This window comes from Limulus polyphemus, unplaced genomic scaffold, assembly GCF_000517525.1.
Source record: "Limulus polyphemus unplaced genomic scaffold, Limulus_polyphemus-2.1.2 Scaffold78, whole genome shotgun sequence".
Taxonomy (NCBI): domain Eukaryota; kingdom Metazoa; phylum Arthropoda; class Merostomata; order Xiphosura; family Limulidae; genus Limulus; species Limulus polyphemus.
The window spans coordinates 944634-958628 of NW_013665688.1; the positions used below are offsets into that span (position 1 = coordinate 944634).

General features: G+C 29.9%; 1 protein-coding gene across 1 annotated transcript in view; it reads right to left on the reverse strand.

The window, feature by feature from the left end:
• The window catches only part of LOC106467251 (transmembrane protein 145-like), a 61987-nt gene that overhangs the window by 16837 nt on the left and 31155 nt on the right, over positions 1 to 13995 (reverse strand). The window contains exons 4-7 of the mRNA XM_022396114.1: positions 12606 to 12806; positions 8366 to 8447; positions 3256 to 3327; positions 678 to 827 (exon numbers count right to left, since the gene is read on the reverse strand). Coding sequence (XP_022251822.1) covers positions 678 to 827; positions 3256 to 3327; positions 8366 to 8447; positions 12606 to 12806 — 505 coding nt within the window. The remainder of the gene's footprint in view (positions 1 to 677; positions 828 to 3255; positions 3328 to 8365; positions 8448 to 12605; positions 12807 to 13995) is intronic.

Below are 13995 nucleotides of genomic sequence, written 5' to 3' on the forward strand. Positions count from 1 at the left end.
TGACCACAGTGATACGCTAGTTCAGATATCTGATCTTTTTAAGACAATTTTTTTACTACTTTGAAAATTTTTGTTTTTTTAGCTTTTAAAATTGATTTTATCTAGTAACCATATAAGTGCTGGCAAAAAAATCACTGAAATAGAAAATCACTTTTCATCAACTATTTGTATATTGTAAGGACCATGTTTCCCAAGTTAATTTAAGGAAATTACATACAAAAATTGTTCTTAAACATAAATTAATTTTTATTTCTTTTAGTAAAGATTTAGGTACTGATCTGGACATCTACGGAACTCTCTATGGGCAGGAAACTACTCTATGTGTTTTTTATAAATCGACAATATTTAATCTGTGAGGCCTTCTTAAGCATTGAAACAGGAAATGTCTTCCAAAAAGGATGAAATATATTAGGTTATTTTCCCATTCATATAAGATTCCTAAGGTACTTGGCATTGTTTTTATAACGTGTAGACAGATCATGAACCAAAACCTTTCAAAAATGATTACAAATGCAATAAAATAAACAGACAAATCTGTGATTAGTATTTTTCAAAAGAACTGTTAGACCAAAAACAGATGAAAAAATTGCAATATTCTGTAAGAAGTTTAGTACTCTCTTCATTGTCTTACAATGCTTGAAAGATTAAAAATCAGTCTTCTATATATGTCTGCTTACCTAGGAGTTTAAAGCCAGGAAGACCAATGCCATCCTGTGCAAATACCCCATAAAAGATACACAAGCAAGACACTCCAGTTGACTCCAGTATCAAAGATGCCAAGTAGAGTTTATATGTAACATGAAGTAGGCGGCGTGACCGAAGAGTATCTAGAAAGTATCACTACAAGTATTTTTATAAAATTCAAGAAATTAATCATATAAATGTACATTTAATGCAGGAAAATTTTTTACAAAAGACCACTTTAAAACATTTTTTTGTGATTAGTATATAGCTATGATTCATGTTTTTATCATTTGGTAGTTGAAACTGGAATAAAATAAAGGAAAAAGTGCAACTATTTATGGATAAAAGACATAGAGCTAAGTGTACAATACAGCATATACTTAATTATCAACTATACTGCTGGTATTATGCTCTATTTTTGTAAGAACTACTGTTCTATAAAAATATTATTCACAGAATTTCTATAATACACTCAGAGAATTGAAAACTTAGTTTGGAATCATTCATATCAATTATATTTCACAAATGATTGTTATTAATTCTTAAGTCCCTCTATAGAATAAACTAAACATGCAATACTTCTGAACATTTGTAAAGAAAAGACATACAAATGATCCTTAAACTGTTATTTATATTCAATCTAATTTTCCTCTGTTTTGTTAAACTTTGTGTCATGATTACATTTCAGAAAAATGCATTTCAAGTTTATTTTGTTTTTATACATTTCATTAAATAAACTAACACAAAAATAGCAGTAATTGGTTAAAAACTATTTAAAGAATGACAAGTACTTTGTGCAAATTCATAAAAAGCAGTAAAAACACATCAGCATAATAGTGCACAAATGATTAAAGAATAGACATAAAAACTAGATAAGCTTGGATAGACCAAGCTTGTCATTCTCAAAGTATGGAGAAAAATAGTTCTCAGTATCATATATGTTCAGGTTCAAAATGGTCAGAAAGGTCAACGTTCATTAACAGTATTAGAATGCAAAACTAATTAGAAAGAAAAAGCTTTCAAATAAGGTTGAGCATTATATTATTGAGCATGTTTTTTTCTATTTTCAAATATTTCTATCAATTCTATTGTGTTGCATTATTGGAGAATTTTGGTTCAGCAATGATTTTTTTGATTCATCAAACTATAATTTTCTAGTTAATTTTGTGAACATTTAATACTAAACTCAATTTTTAAACTTCCTTTAGACAACATTAGCTTTCATGTTCTTTTACTTTAATTGAAAGAAATCAATTTGTTGGACCAATATAAGCATAATTAAAAGAACAATAAATGGAATAAATACTCTGCTTGTAGTGGGTTTCTGTCTTATCCTTCCCTTTGTTCAATTTAATTGAAAGTTTGTTCACTGTCTCAAAAAAAAGTTTAATTCTATTCCATTTTAAAACAGCACTAGTTTGTTTAATATCAAGGGGTAGAAGGGTATCATTAGATAAGAACCATTTCTTAACCTATTTGCAGTCGTTTTATTCACATTGTTATTAAGTTTAAGTCCTCAGGAAATAGGCAACATTTTTAAGGTAGTTCCAGTCACCATTAATTTCCCCTTTTTGTCAGAACAAATGTTTAAAATAAGCCAAATAAAAGTTTTTTATATCTTTTGCAAATAAGGCTGTCTAGACTTAATGTAGGGAGCAGTCTCATACTTTCTGGTTTCCAATACACTTCTGTACCTCACTTGCCATATGAGCACCTGTATCTAAAACATCAAGAAAAGGCATCTGGACATTACATTCTAGTCCATAAGTTAATGTGAGTCTGGATGAACTGAGTTTAATTTTTCATGAAACTGCTTAATGAAGTTCTCTTTCAAGTAGAGTGAAGAAACATGAAGGCTACTGTTGTCAGAAGGAAGTTGAAAAATGAGTTTAAGCATTATATGTTCACAAAAAAAATAACAACAATAATTTTGATTAATAAAAAAAATCACTGCTGATCCAAAATTATTTCATAATTCCAACACACAAGGATCAGTAGAAATAAGAAAAGTTAAACATGTTCAATAATGAAATGAGATTTGAACTCCCTTCTATTTGGAAGTTTTTAAATTAACTTTTATACTCTACCACTATTAGTGAACAATGTCTTTTCTGGACCATTCTGAACCAAAATGTACAAGATGCTGAAAATAATTTTACTCCATCCCTTAAGAATGACACTTGGCCTGTCAAAACTAGTCAGATTTTTTATGTTTTGTTAACTCTTTAATTATTGTACTGATGAATAAACACTGGTTTTCAAAAGCACACACTTTTACAAGTTTTCATAAATCTTTTCATCCATGTGGCATTAATGTCTGAGTTTAAAAAATATGTTCTAAATTAGGAGTTATTTTATTTGAACTATGTTCCATTTTGTATTTCCCACAACTGAATCCAATACATCACATATTTTAAGTTGTTCTAATCCATCTGAACAAGTATTCATAAATGTGCAGTACACAACAATAGAATAAAAATATTCTAATGAAAAATGTTTAGAAATTAACAGAAGTATTTGAAGTGTTATTTGTGAAGTTTAACAAGGAAACAATCTTAACATATAACTTACGTGCTACGAAACACGAGGCCAAAATCAAAAGGAAATACACAGCAGCAAATGTGATGTCAGTTTGCAAAATATCTAAATAAAATGTTGAAGGATTATGAATTAGCACCTCTCAACAACATACTAAATGTCTCTTTCCTGTGACCCTTTAAATCACATTTTGCAAAACAGAAAACAACAAAAAGAAAATAATCAGGCTAAACAAAACACAATTATATAAATGATAAGCTTATCTGCAATATCTAACAATTTTTCATTATTTAGATACAGCCATTCAACATGAAAATTCTTTGAATTTTATGCTAAAAATAAAGCATTGAGACAATATCTTATAAAAGCTCCTGTGAATAATATACCAAGTATTTCAAATATCTGAATTATAAAACCTAGGCCAACAAAAATCTTTACCCAAACACCATTATTGACAAAATAACGAATATATATAGAAAGTAGGCCTATAACAATCATTAGGATGCCAGCTGTTAGTGATTCTTAACAAAGTTAAGTTTATGTGGATCATAAATTTTATCATCTTGAAACACTATTTTTTATAAACCTCTGACTACTCTTCCGCTTAGATATATATGACCTTATGTTGCATGAGAATAAACAAGATTTTATTTTAATTCAAATGGAATACTATCTAATTTAAGCCTATGTGAAATGTACATAAATTTGACTTATGTCTATCTGTTATGGATCAAGAATTATATGTTGAAATAATGAGATTAGATTAATAATTTTTAAAGGTCTTTTCACCTCCTACTAGTGAATTTTAAGCATGTATAACATTACCATATAAATGTAATGAATTTTTCGTTATTCACACTAATAAATGTCCCTACTCTAACTTTCTGGGTAACTAAAAATTTGAAAAAGAAAAATACATGGAGAGTCAGCTTGATAAGTGGAAATTCAAAAGTATGCAGCAGCAATGTATCATTTTCTTTGCACTAATGTGGTATATCACCCACAGGTGCCTCTTATATCATAATTAATAATTATTTACTTAAATACATTTATTGCTGACTTAATGGTTAACCAGAGAAAATAATGTAATTTTACTATAGTCAAGTAGAAATATTTGAATGCAAAAGATACTTTATTTTATTATTTTAAAGTTTTAATGTAAATGTTGACATAAGCTTTTAGTAGTGTAATAATGAGATAAATTTTCTGATTATTAAATTAGGCACCGTAATTTATTTTATAAGTATAACAAAGAATAAAGAGATCCAACAAGACTTGACAGCTCAAGAAACAAAATAGCAGACCTACTTGAACGACAAGAACTTTATAATTGGTTGAGTTAGAAACTCACTATCACAGATATTTGAGTATATAACTTCTCTTAATTATGAATAGACTAAATAAAATGTAATGGCTATTTCATGTTTAAACGTAATTCTCTCTACATTCATTATAAGGTCTGTTATTGTAATTTTAATTTTATTGTAATTCCAGTGCAAAAATTTAAACTATTATGCCCCATTACAAGTGCTTAACTTTGCTTGGTTCATATGAACATAATATAGTCAGTCAAAGAAGGTTTACTAACATTCTCACAAAAGCTACTAGCTTAACCCTTTATCATCCATGGAAAGTTTTTTTTTCCACTACAGTAATTGGCATAAATGTACGGGTGAAGATTATGTCTAGAGTGCATATATATACGGGTAAAGATGACAAAGGGTTAAGAATGCTTAGATTGGTAGAATGTACAATTTTGGATCAAACACTTTTATTGAATTAAAATTTATCAGGTTCCACTGGGGGAAGAAGTTCCACACCATGAATAACTTCATGATTTTCTGAGACTTTAAATGTTCTATCTCTCTCTCTGTAACTTTTCCAATTTCCCTGTGAGTCTGCAATCAAAAAATCTGATGGAAACAGTATTAGGTTTTGCAAGGAAACAAGGTGGTATCATTTTGTTCTCTTAGTCCTTTTTTCTTTTTTAGTTTTTAAAGTGTTGATCCTGTATATTGAAATATATTTAAGTAATTTTCATTCTTGTTGAAGAAGGTCTTTGTTGTTGTTAGAATTCTTAGCTCTTCAAACTGTGGCTGTTTGCTAGTAACATAATTCTTAAGTCAGAGTCTTATTTTGAGGCTTAAGTAATTATGATTTTTATCACATAAATAGTGTTGCTATTAAAAAAATACTTTGACTGCTGTTTCTCACTTGTCAGACTTTGCCACATGCTTTGGAATTTAAATAAACAGAAATAAATCCACTTGACAATCAACATAAAAATTAAAATATGTAATGCAAAATATGCACTTGGTGGTGCACATAAAAGAATATGACAGATGGAAACATTTTGGTGCAGTAACTAGAATTTAGCAGTTTTTGTGTCTCAAGCTTCCTTTTCAAGTTTCTTGCAGATAAAACTGAGCTCTGTAAGACTTCAAAACACTATTTTAGCACTATATTAAATTGACAGTGTACAATTTTTAACATTTAACTGTGAATCACATTTCATCTTCTGTCCAATGACTGGATATTGAGAGAAATACATACACTGTTTATTTTACAATAGAAATTCCAAGTCGTCCAATAGTAAATGAGATCAGAGAGAAAGTTCAGTTTAAACTGATTTTCACTGGTGTTTGAAATATGGCAACATTTGGATTTATGAACCTTCCACAATTTTACTTTTGACATAATTTCTAGCTTTATATAGTAACTGGCTGATTTCCAGTTGACTTTATGATCAAGATTTCTCAAGTATAGAAAAACATCATTAATTGTTTGACCATTTGCAACATCTTTTTTATATTTTACAGTCTTGTTAATAAGCTCAATCAATCAAATACCAGTGTGTTCATCCACTAGTTTTTTGTATTATCCAGATCAGGAGTTCACTTCTTGTAGTTTCTGTACCTAATGATGCCAGGTTAACCTGGTGAAACATTGTAACCACAGATATTGTACTCTGTATATCTAACAATAATCAAGTTTTAAGTTTTACATAACAGGGTACTTCCTTTACATACTTACCTACTACTGGTGATGGGTGCAAATGTTATCCTCTCTAAGAGCAATTATAAACAACTTCTGATCAAAGTAAGCTACCTACATGTATCAGAACTAAAAGTTACCCCAGTAGCTAATTTAATATAATGTTCAAATTAGTAGTATGCAATATCATAAAACAAAGATTATATCAAATAATAATTAGAATACATTGAATCATCATTTGGTCATAACCTCAATAATATCTGATGAGGTTCAGCCAGCCTATGAAATATAGACCAATCCCGAGTCGAAATACTCAAGCTAACAATACAAAATAATCCTCATAATAAAACAGTACATTCATACAATACATAAGTGAAAAATAATAAATATACATATTAATCATTCTGTGTTATACTGTTATTGACACTAACATTAAAGAAATGATGAAATGTAATTTTACATATAATACACAAAAACTAATTTGCTTCATGCACTATACTGGTGAGTTAAAAGATGTTGAGTGAAGAAACAGCATACAGATGCTAAACATATAAATCATCATTTTAGGCATATGCATTTGCTAAAAGATTATGTTTTTTGTGTAGTTACTTGAAGTACCAATGAATAAGTTTATGTGTAACAGAAGATATGCATGTTCAAAGAAGTCAGCTGCAGAGCTTGGAATTCACCAGTTTCAACAAACTTTGTTTCCACTGCGAAAGAAGCAAATTTTACCTGCTTTTGACAAGTTGGAAACGTTATTAACTCTTGGAATAAGCTTATGACATAATCAGAAATTTACATAAGCATGCCTCCCATGGAGTTCTTCCACAAGGCATTTCAATGTTTCATCATCAAATTAACTCACTATCATGTTGATGGAATAAGATAACTTTAGCAAAGCAAGCAACACAGTACCCAGATTATCAGAAAATTGAGTTTGCAATGAAGTGACAGAAACAGCACAATGCTGCAGTCTGTCAGAGACCTAGCTACTCTCCAGCAAAATGTAATTTGTAGCTCAGAGTAATGAAATGCAAACATTACCAATATCAGTAATGTTATCCACTCTAGGAGTGTCAAAACATCATCCAACCTGTGCAAAATTGAAGCATTATACAGTAAAATGCATGAATATCAAGTAAGAGGTTTGAAATAAGTTGTTTAACAGACAAAAATAAAGATACTTCTGAAAGACTTTCAACAGAACATTCAGTGATAGTACAATAGGTATTAAAGTGGATGATAGAAACATTGTAGTTGATGGTCTACTGCTAACTACTTACAACAGGAGCAGTATTTATACTATTTAAGAGCAAACATTATCTATTCTCAAAATAAATAATGAAGATTATCAACTCTCAGCATCCTTTAATTTTGTTTTGGTTTATGTAATTCATGAAATAGAGACAGTCATTAAGAAACACATCTTACGACTAATGTATACTTGTATTAAAAAGATCAAATGTTATCCACTCTCAGAAGCGAGTGTAAACATTATAACTTCTTAGCAAAGCCTAGTATTATTGATCTAGGAATATTACACTAACATAAATGTATTTTTGTAACTTTATTTTTTTACCTAGCTTCTCTGTTATACGAAAATGGAAAATTAAGTATCCTTAAAATATTTGGTATATATATGCTGTTACACATTTTACAATGATCTCTTTTGCAATATATATAGTATACATACAAAACTATTCACATAACAAATATCTTTACAAAAGCAAGAAAAACTTTCAAACTACACACAAAACAGAAGCAAAAACAGTAAATCCCATCATTACTAGATAGCCAGCCAGCTTCATGAAATGATGTAATATGCTTTGCTTGTTTTATTGTAGGTGTTGTAAAAATAGATGGAATGATCAATGATAAAAAATAGCTTGAAAGTTTTTTTTTATGTTTTAAAATGGAACACTAAGCAAGGTGTTTTGACATAATGATAAATCTTTGAGCCAATCATCATATAGTATATTATATAAATTTTTATGATGTCTTTAGATGTTTTAGGGAACTCATAAGGCAAACTTTTTATGAAACTAATTTTGCTAAAAATTTACATCTTCAGATATCATTTTGATTTTAAAAAAGTATACATTCAGATAAACTTTTACTAAAAGTATGACAGTTTAATAAAACTTACAAAACTCATCAGCAGAAAATTGTTTAAGCCAAGAACTTTTCTCATTGTTCGTCAGCACAAAGCGATACTTCAACTTTAAACCCTGGAAGATAAATTAAAATTATTAAACAATAGTTATAAAATACAAAAATATATTCTAGAGCTTATGAATACCAACTGTGTGAAATTACCAAAATATGAAATGGCAACTATGTGTGTTTGTTTGTTGTCAAGCATAAAAAGCTATGCAAGGTGAAATCTGTGCTGTACTAATCATGGGTAGAAAGGCATAGTTTTTATAATTATAAACTTTCAAACTTACGGCTTAGCCGCTGGTGGGGTACTGAAACTTGTAAAATAATGAGTAATGCATTCTGGATTACTCTTTTTTTCAAAAACAGTCTTTTTTTGTTATTATTAAATTTTCTTAAAGCCAAACAAAATGCTAGACTCAGTGGATTACATTCAATTAAAAATACAAGTAAACAAGCAGTGTTGTCCCTTAACATGTTGAACAGGGCACATCATGAAACCTTTTTCTGACAATGACATCATCTGAATATCACATGACAAATTTCACAAATTGAAGAGGTCTATAGAGGTGTACTGAGCAACTAAATGAGTTTATAAACCTTAGGTGTGTTAATTATATCTTTAAGGAAACTAAAATTAAAATATAAGTGTGTATTTTGAAATAATTTACAAGAAAATAAGAAAACACTGTGTGAAGTACTTGATGATTACAGATACTAAGTATATACATATTTAAAGGTTTTCAAGAAGTACATTTTATTATTTTTGACATATATAATGTATAGTAAGGAGAAAGCAGCAGATCGGACAATTTATAGGGAAAACAAAGACACTAGTGAGCCACAATACCAAAGGAAGATACAGGCTTGAAGCCCATTGCAGGAGCTAATCTGGGACATTCCAAATGTGACCTCAGAGGTGCAAGAATTCACAGCTACCAATTCTCATGCCAGACAGATGTGGTATGTTGAGAAAACCCCAATGGTTAGATAACACACACGACAAAATGAACCAATGTCACAAAAAAGCAGTTAACAGGACTGTGATGAAAGACAAGGGTCAAACACTCTTAGTGAAGAAATTGGAGTTACATGGTTTGTCTCTATACACCCTAAGTTAATTGTTTTGGATGATTTTTCCAAAAATATTAGATAATGGACAGAAATAAGTTCTGTAAGTACCAATAACAAACTTATGGTTACACATGCCTACAGGATGTGTAATAGTAGGATCAACACAATCCACCAGGGTGCCGAGATTGGTAACATCACACTTTCTGTCCACCATATTGTGATCGTTCATGTAAATAGTCCTTGAGCCAGCTACATGTATTAATCATTCTTACACTGTTAAATTGTTTCAGTTTTAGGAGATACTTGTCTATGTTAATTAGGAGAACATAGTAGTTTTTTTTCATTTCAGTAGATATTGACACTTGTTTGTTGGATGAAGTTTTCACTTTTTGCCCATCTCAGGCACGATGAGTTGATCATAGTTTGAGATGCAAGTGATGTAGCTAGTGTCCTTGCTGCAGGCAAGTCTATACTGGGTCAACGACTCGAACCTTAGCTACCAGAATCAAAGAGCATGCACATAACAGCCCTTTCAATAACACTGGAATCTACAAACACCTTAGCAAAGATTGTAACAAAAAACTAAACAGTGAACACTTCGGAATAATAGATTCAGCAAAATATGAATGGAGGCTAAGAAAAAAGGAAGCACTCCTAATTTTGAGTATACAATCTAAGCTGAACAATCAACTAGTATATGACCCACTAGTATATGAAATAAGGCATGTCCAGTAAGTTTAAGCATTTTGCACCCACATTCATTTTTGCCTGTTTTCAAACTGTGAAAAACTAATCACATATTAATATGCAAAGTTATAAAAATAAATTTACTGAAAATATAATGGACATAAACAACATGGCAATCATCTTACTGCTGAAATATCATACAGAACGAGCCTACGTAAATCATGTTTCATTCACAGTCGAATGTGATTTCAATTAAATAATGCATTTGTCAAAATATATTCATGTTGTTATAAATGTATTGGAATCAGCTTCTACAAAATAATAGAAAATCTCATTGTCATGCAAAAGAAATAAAATCCATATAACCTAAAAATGACCCTTTCTCAAGTAAAAACTGTTTTTGCCACAGGATTTTTCCTCTAATAAATAAATAAAGTATCTTAAGTTTAAGGTATACCTTACTTTTACAGTGGAAAAAAGTTAAAAAAATAATTACATATTATAGAAACTAGTATTTCAAGGTTCAATTTGCAGATATAACTATACTATGCAGAGGTGGGAGTAGAGCAAAGCAGCCAAGAATGAAAACTTAAGCTGCCATTTCTTCCATAATTCAGACTGTGGTTACAAACAATACGAAAACACTGTCCAGGAATGCTAGTTTTCTGTACTCATTGCTCATATAGCCTATTCAATGAGCCTCTCTTCACACCACTGCAACACTAAGTATTCTTCATAGGTTTATCAATATGAGCTGTATCATCCCCTCATTTCAAGAAAACTGATATAATGAAACTTTTGGCACACAACCACCCAGTCAACAATAAAATCAGTATGAAAGAGGGCAATAAATGACATTCTTTGCCTAGTGGCTCTTTATAAAACTGCAAAAAAGATTTATATAGTTTATACATATAGTCAGGCAGGAAATATCCCTCTTAAGTATTCACAGTACCACCAAAAATTTCTATGATGGAAAACTCCCACCCCTGCTATAATTTTACATGGGCTAAAATATAATTCACTCAACTGCTAAACATGCTATAATTTAAAGCAATATGGAATGCACTTTTTGTGCTTTATACACATTTAATACTACCTTTGAAATTCTATAAATTTAGAATTCTTTTTGTAGCCCCCTAGCAATAGCAATTCCAAATATGAAGGTTGGAAGCATGTGCAAGATAATCATAAACCTACATGTATTATGTGAAGTTATTATGAAATTAACATTTAATTTTCATATATACTTATTAATTAATAAGTGGCACTAATTACCTAGTTAACAGTATGCTTATAAACAAAAATAAAAAACAGCATTTATACAACAAATTTTATTAGTTGGTTTTTACCATATTCAGTATTTTGTTACCACAGTTTGTTCTGATTTACTACACATTTTGAACAATAGTTTGTCTAAAGTTACACATTACATTTTCTTACATCTTCATCTAAATCAAATATTAACCTATTTAAATGTATTTAATCCAAATGAAAAAATAAAAATGTAAACATAATACAGACATTTATACAGGGAATATACTTGTTACTTCAGTAAAATCACAGTATCACAATATATTTCTTATTAAGTGGAGTAAGCCTGCTTTCCAGTAAATAATTAAAATCAGAAGTAACTTAGTCCTGCTCTGTAAAGTTTAACCCTTAATTATTACACTTACCCTTTCATTGTAAAGCCTTATTCTAAAACAATGTGTGCATGTGTGTGTATATATTTACCATAAATGCACATACAAATCAATTTCTTGTATCATAAATTCCACATTAGTAAAAACAAAAAAGAACAACATAGTAATATTAATATACTAATACAAAGATTAATTTTTCTAATAAAGATTAGAGTAGCAGTTTAATCTAGTATCAGTTAAACAAAGAATAGCTACCACCAAACAGATCAGGCTACATTATACAAATGTGACCACTAATGTAAATGTTTTCACAGATGTGTAATCCTCAACACTCTTAATCACCTATGAAGCTCTAGCTGCAAGTTTCAACAAGAACAAATGGTTGAATAGAAGCTATTTCTGACTCTTTTTTTTGACATCATTCATATCAGGTCCTTAATCTTAAAATGCAATTAGTTAAAATACAACATTGTGATGAAGCCACAATATTGCAATTTGTTATAACCTAAGAAATTTTTGTATGCTTACTTCACTATTTGTGTATCACAACAAATTCAAACACTCCAACAGATACAACTGTGCTGCTTTTTTCTTTTTGTTGACATTATCAGCTACATTTCATATTTCATGATGTTAACTTAATACAGTGAACAATTTGTTTAATATAAAATGTTTACATCCATTATTCACAAAAACTAAGATTATTTTAAAACACTCCATCTTTAGAAAACTAAAGAAAATTTGTAAACCTATAATACATCCAACTTCCAAGTTTTATTTCTTTCCAGAACTCCTTCACTTAATGCTGTTAATAGATCTTACCTTAGATGAATCACAGTTGCTAACAGCAATAAACCACCAACGTGGTCGAGCAGTTTCAAAGACTCGGTATCGGGAACAATGATACATACTTTCACCACCAGGATTACGCTCAACAGCACAACCTGAATTAGGCTTTTCTATAGTGAGGTTTATCACTTGACCTCTCTGAACAGAAAGAACAGCTTCCTTTTCCTGACAAGCCTGAAAATATTTTGAAAAAAGCACATATAAGCGATTGAATAACAAGTAGACAATATTAAACTTTTGAAAGAACCACAAATATGCTGAGAATCCATTAAAATATACTGAACTCTTGAATATGAAATATGCACACACAGACAGATATATATATATATATATATATATATATATACATTCAATTGTAATGGGACAGAACATCAGTGATGCTAAAATATACAACTATTTAAAATAGTTCAAAGTTAAATCCATAAACAGGAAATCAAGGCTACAAAACTAACTAAAATATTATGATTGATCCCCCAAATTTTTATCAAACCATTTCCTAAATTCCTATAAAGTTGCAGCCTCTGTCACTCTAGAAGGCAATTTATTCTACTGATTTTCCACCCTTTTAGAGAAAGAAATCTGCCTCAATCAGAAATGTGTCTGACCTTTCGAACTCCTCACTTTATGACTTCTTTAAAACAAAAATACAGTGTGTGTGCTTGTGTATTCCAAGATCATTCATCAGACTAAATAAATGCAACGTTTCTACTTAAAATTAAACTTCACATTCATCTAGCATGACTGTGTACTACATTACCAGTGATTCTCATTTCACATTGACAGGGATGTGATCTGTAGATATTACCTGTGCAACTGGTGAAGGACATTGCTCTTCAACAAAGTCACTATAAGCCATGTTCTCCACAAGCAGTAACAGGTATAATCTACTTTGAAAATGACACAGGAACAAAGTTAGCTCGAAACAAGATTTACTTAATGCTATGAGAAAAGCCTGCACATACACAGAACAAAGAATAAATTCAGAATAAATATTAATTGTATAGAAAGAAGAAACCTATTTTATATTCCTGTAACACATTTCATGTCTTCCTGACTTTAGGCTTGTCTCAAGTCAATAATTAACTTTAATATGACAACCATTAAACTTAAAATCATGCTGATCGAGAAATGCATTAATCCTTCCTGGCTTCTACACTTACACATTTCATAGATGTCACAACCCTTTAAACAATGAAATACACGAATACCTAAAACAATAAAACCATATTTATATAAAAAACATTTAAATAAAGACATGCAATGCAATATACAGAATACAAAAATAAACCTTGAACACAGAAAGATACAATACAAAATTTAAAATAAAACCCCTTAACCCTTTCCAGATGGGTCATGGGTGAAA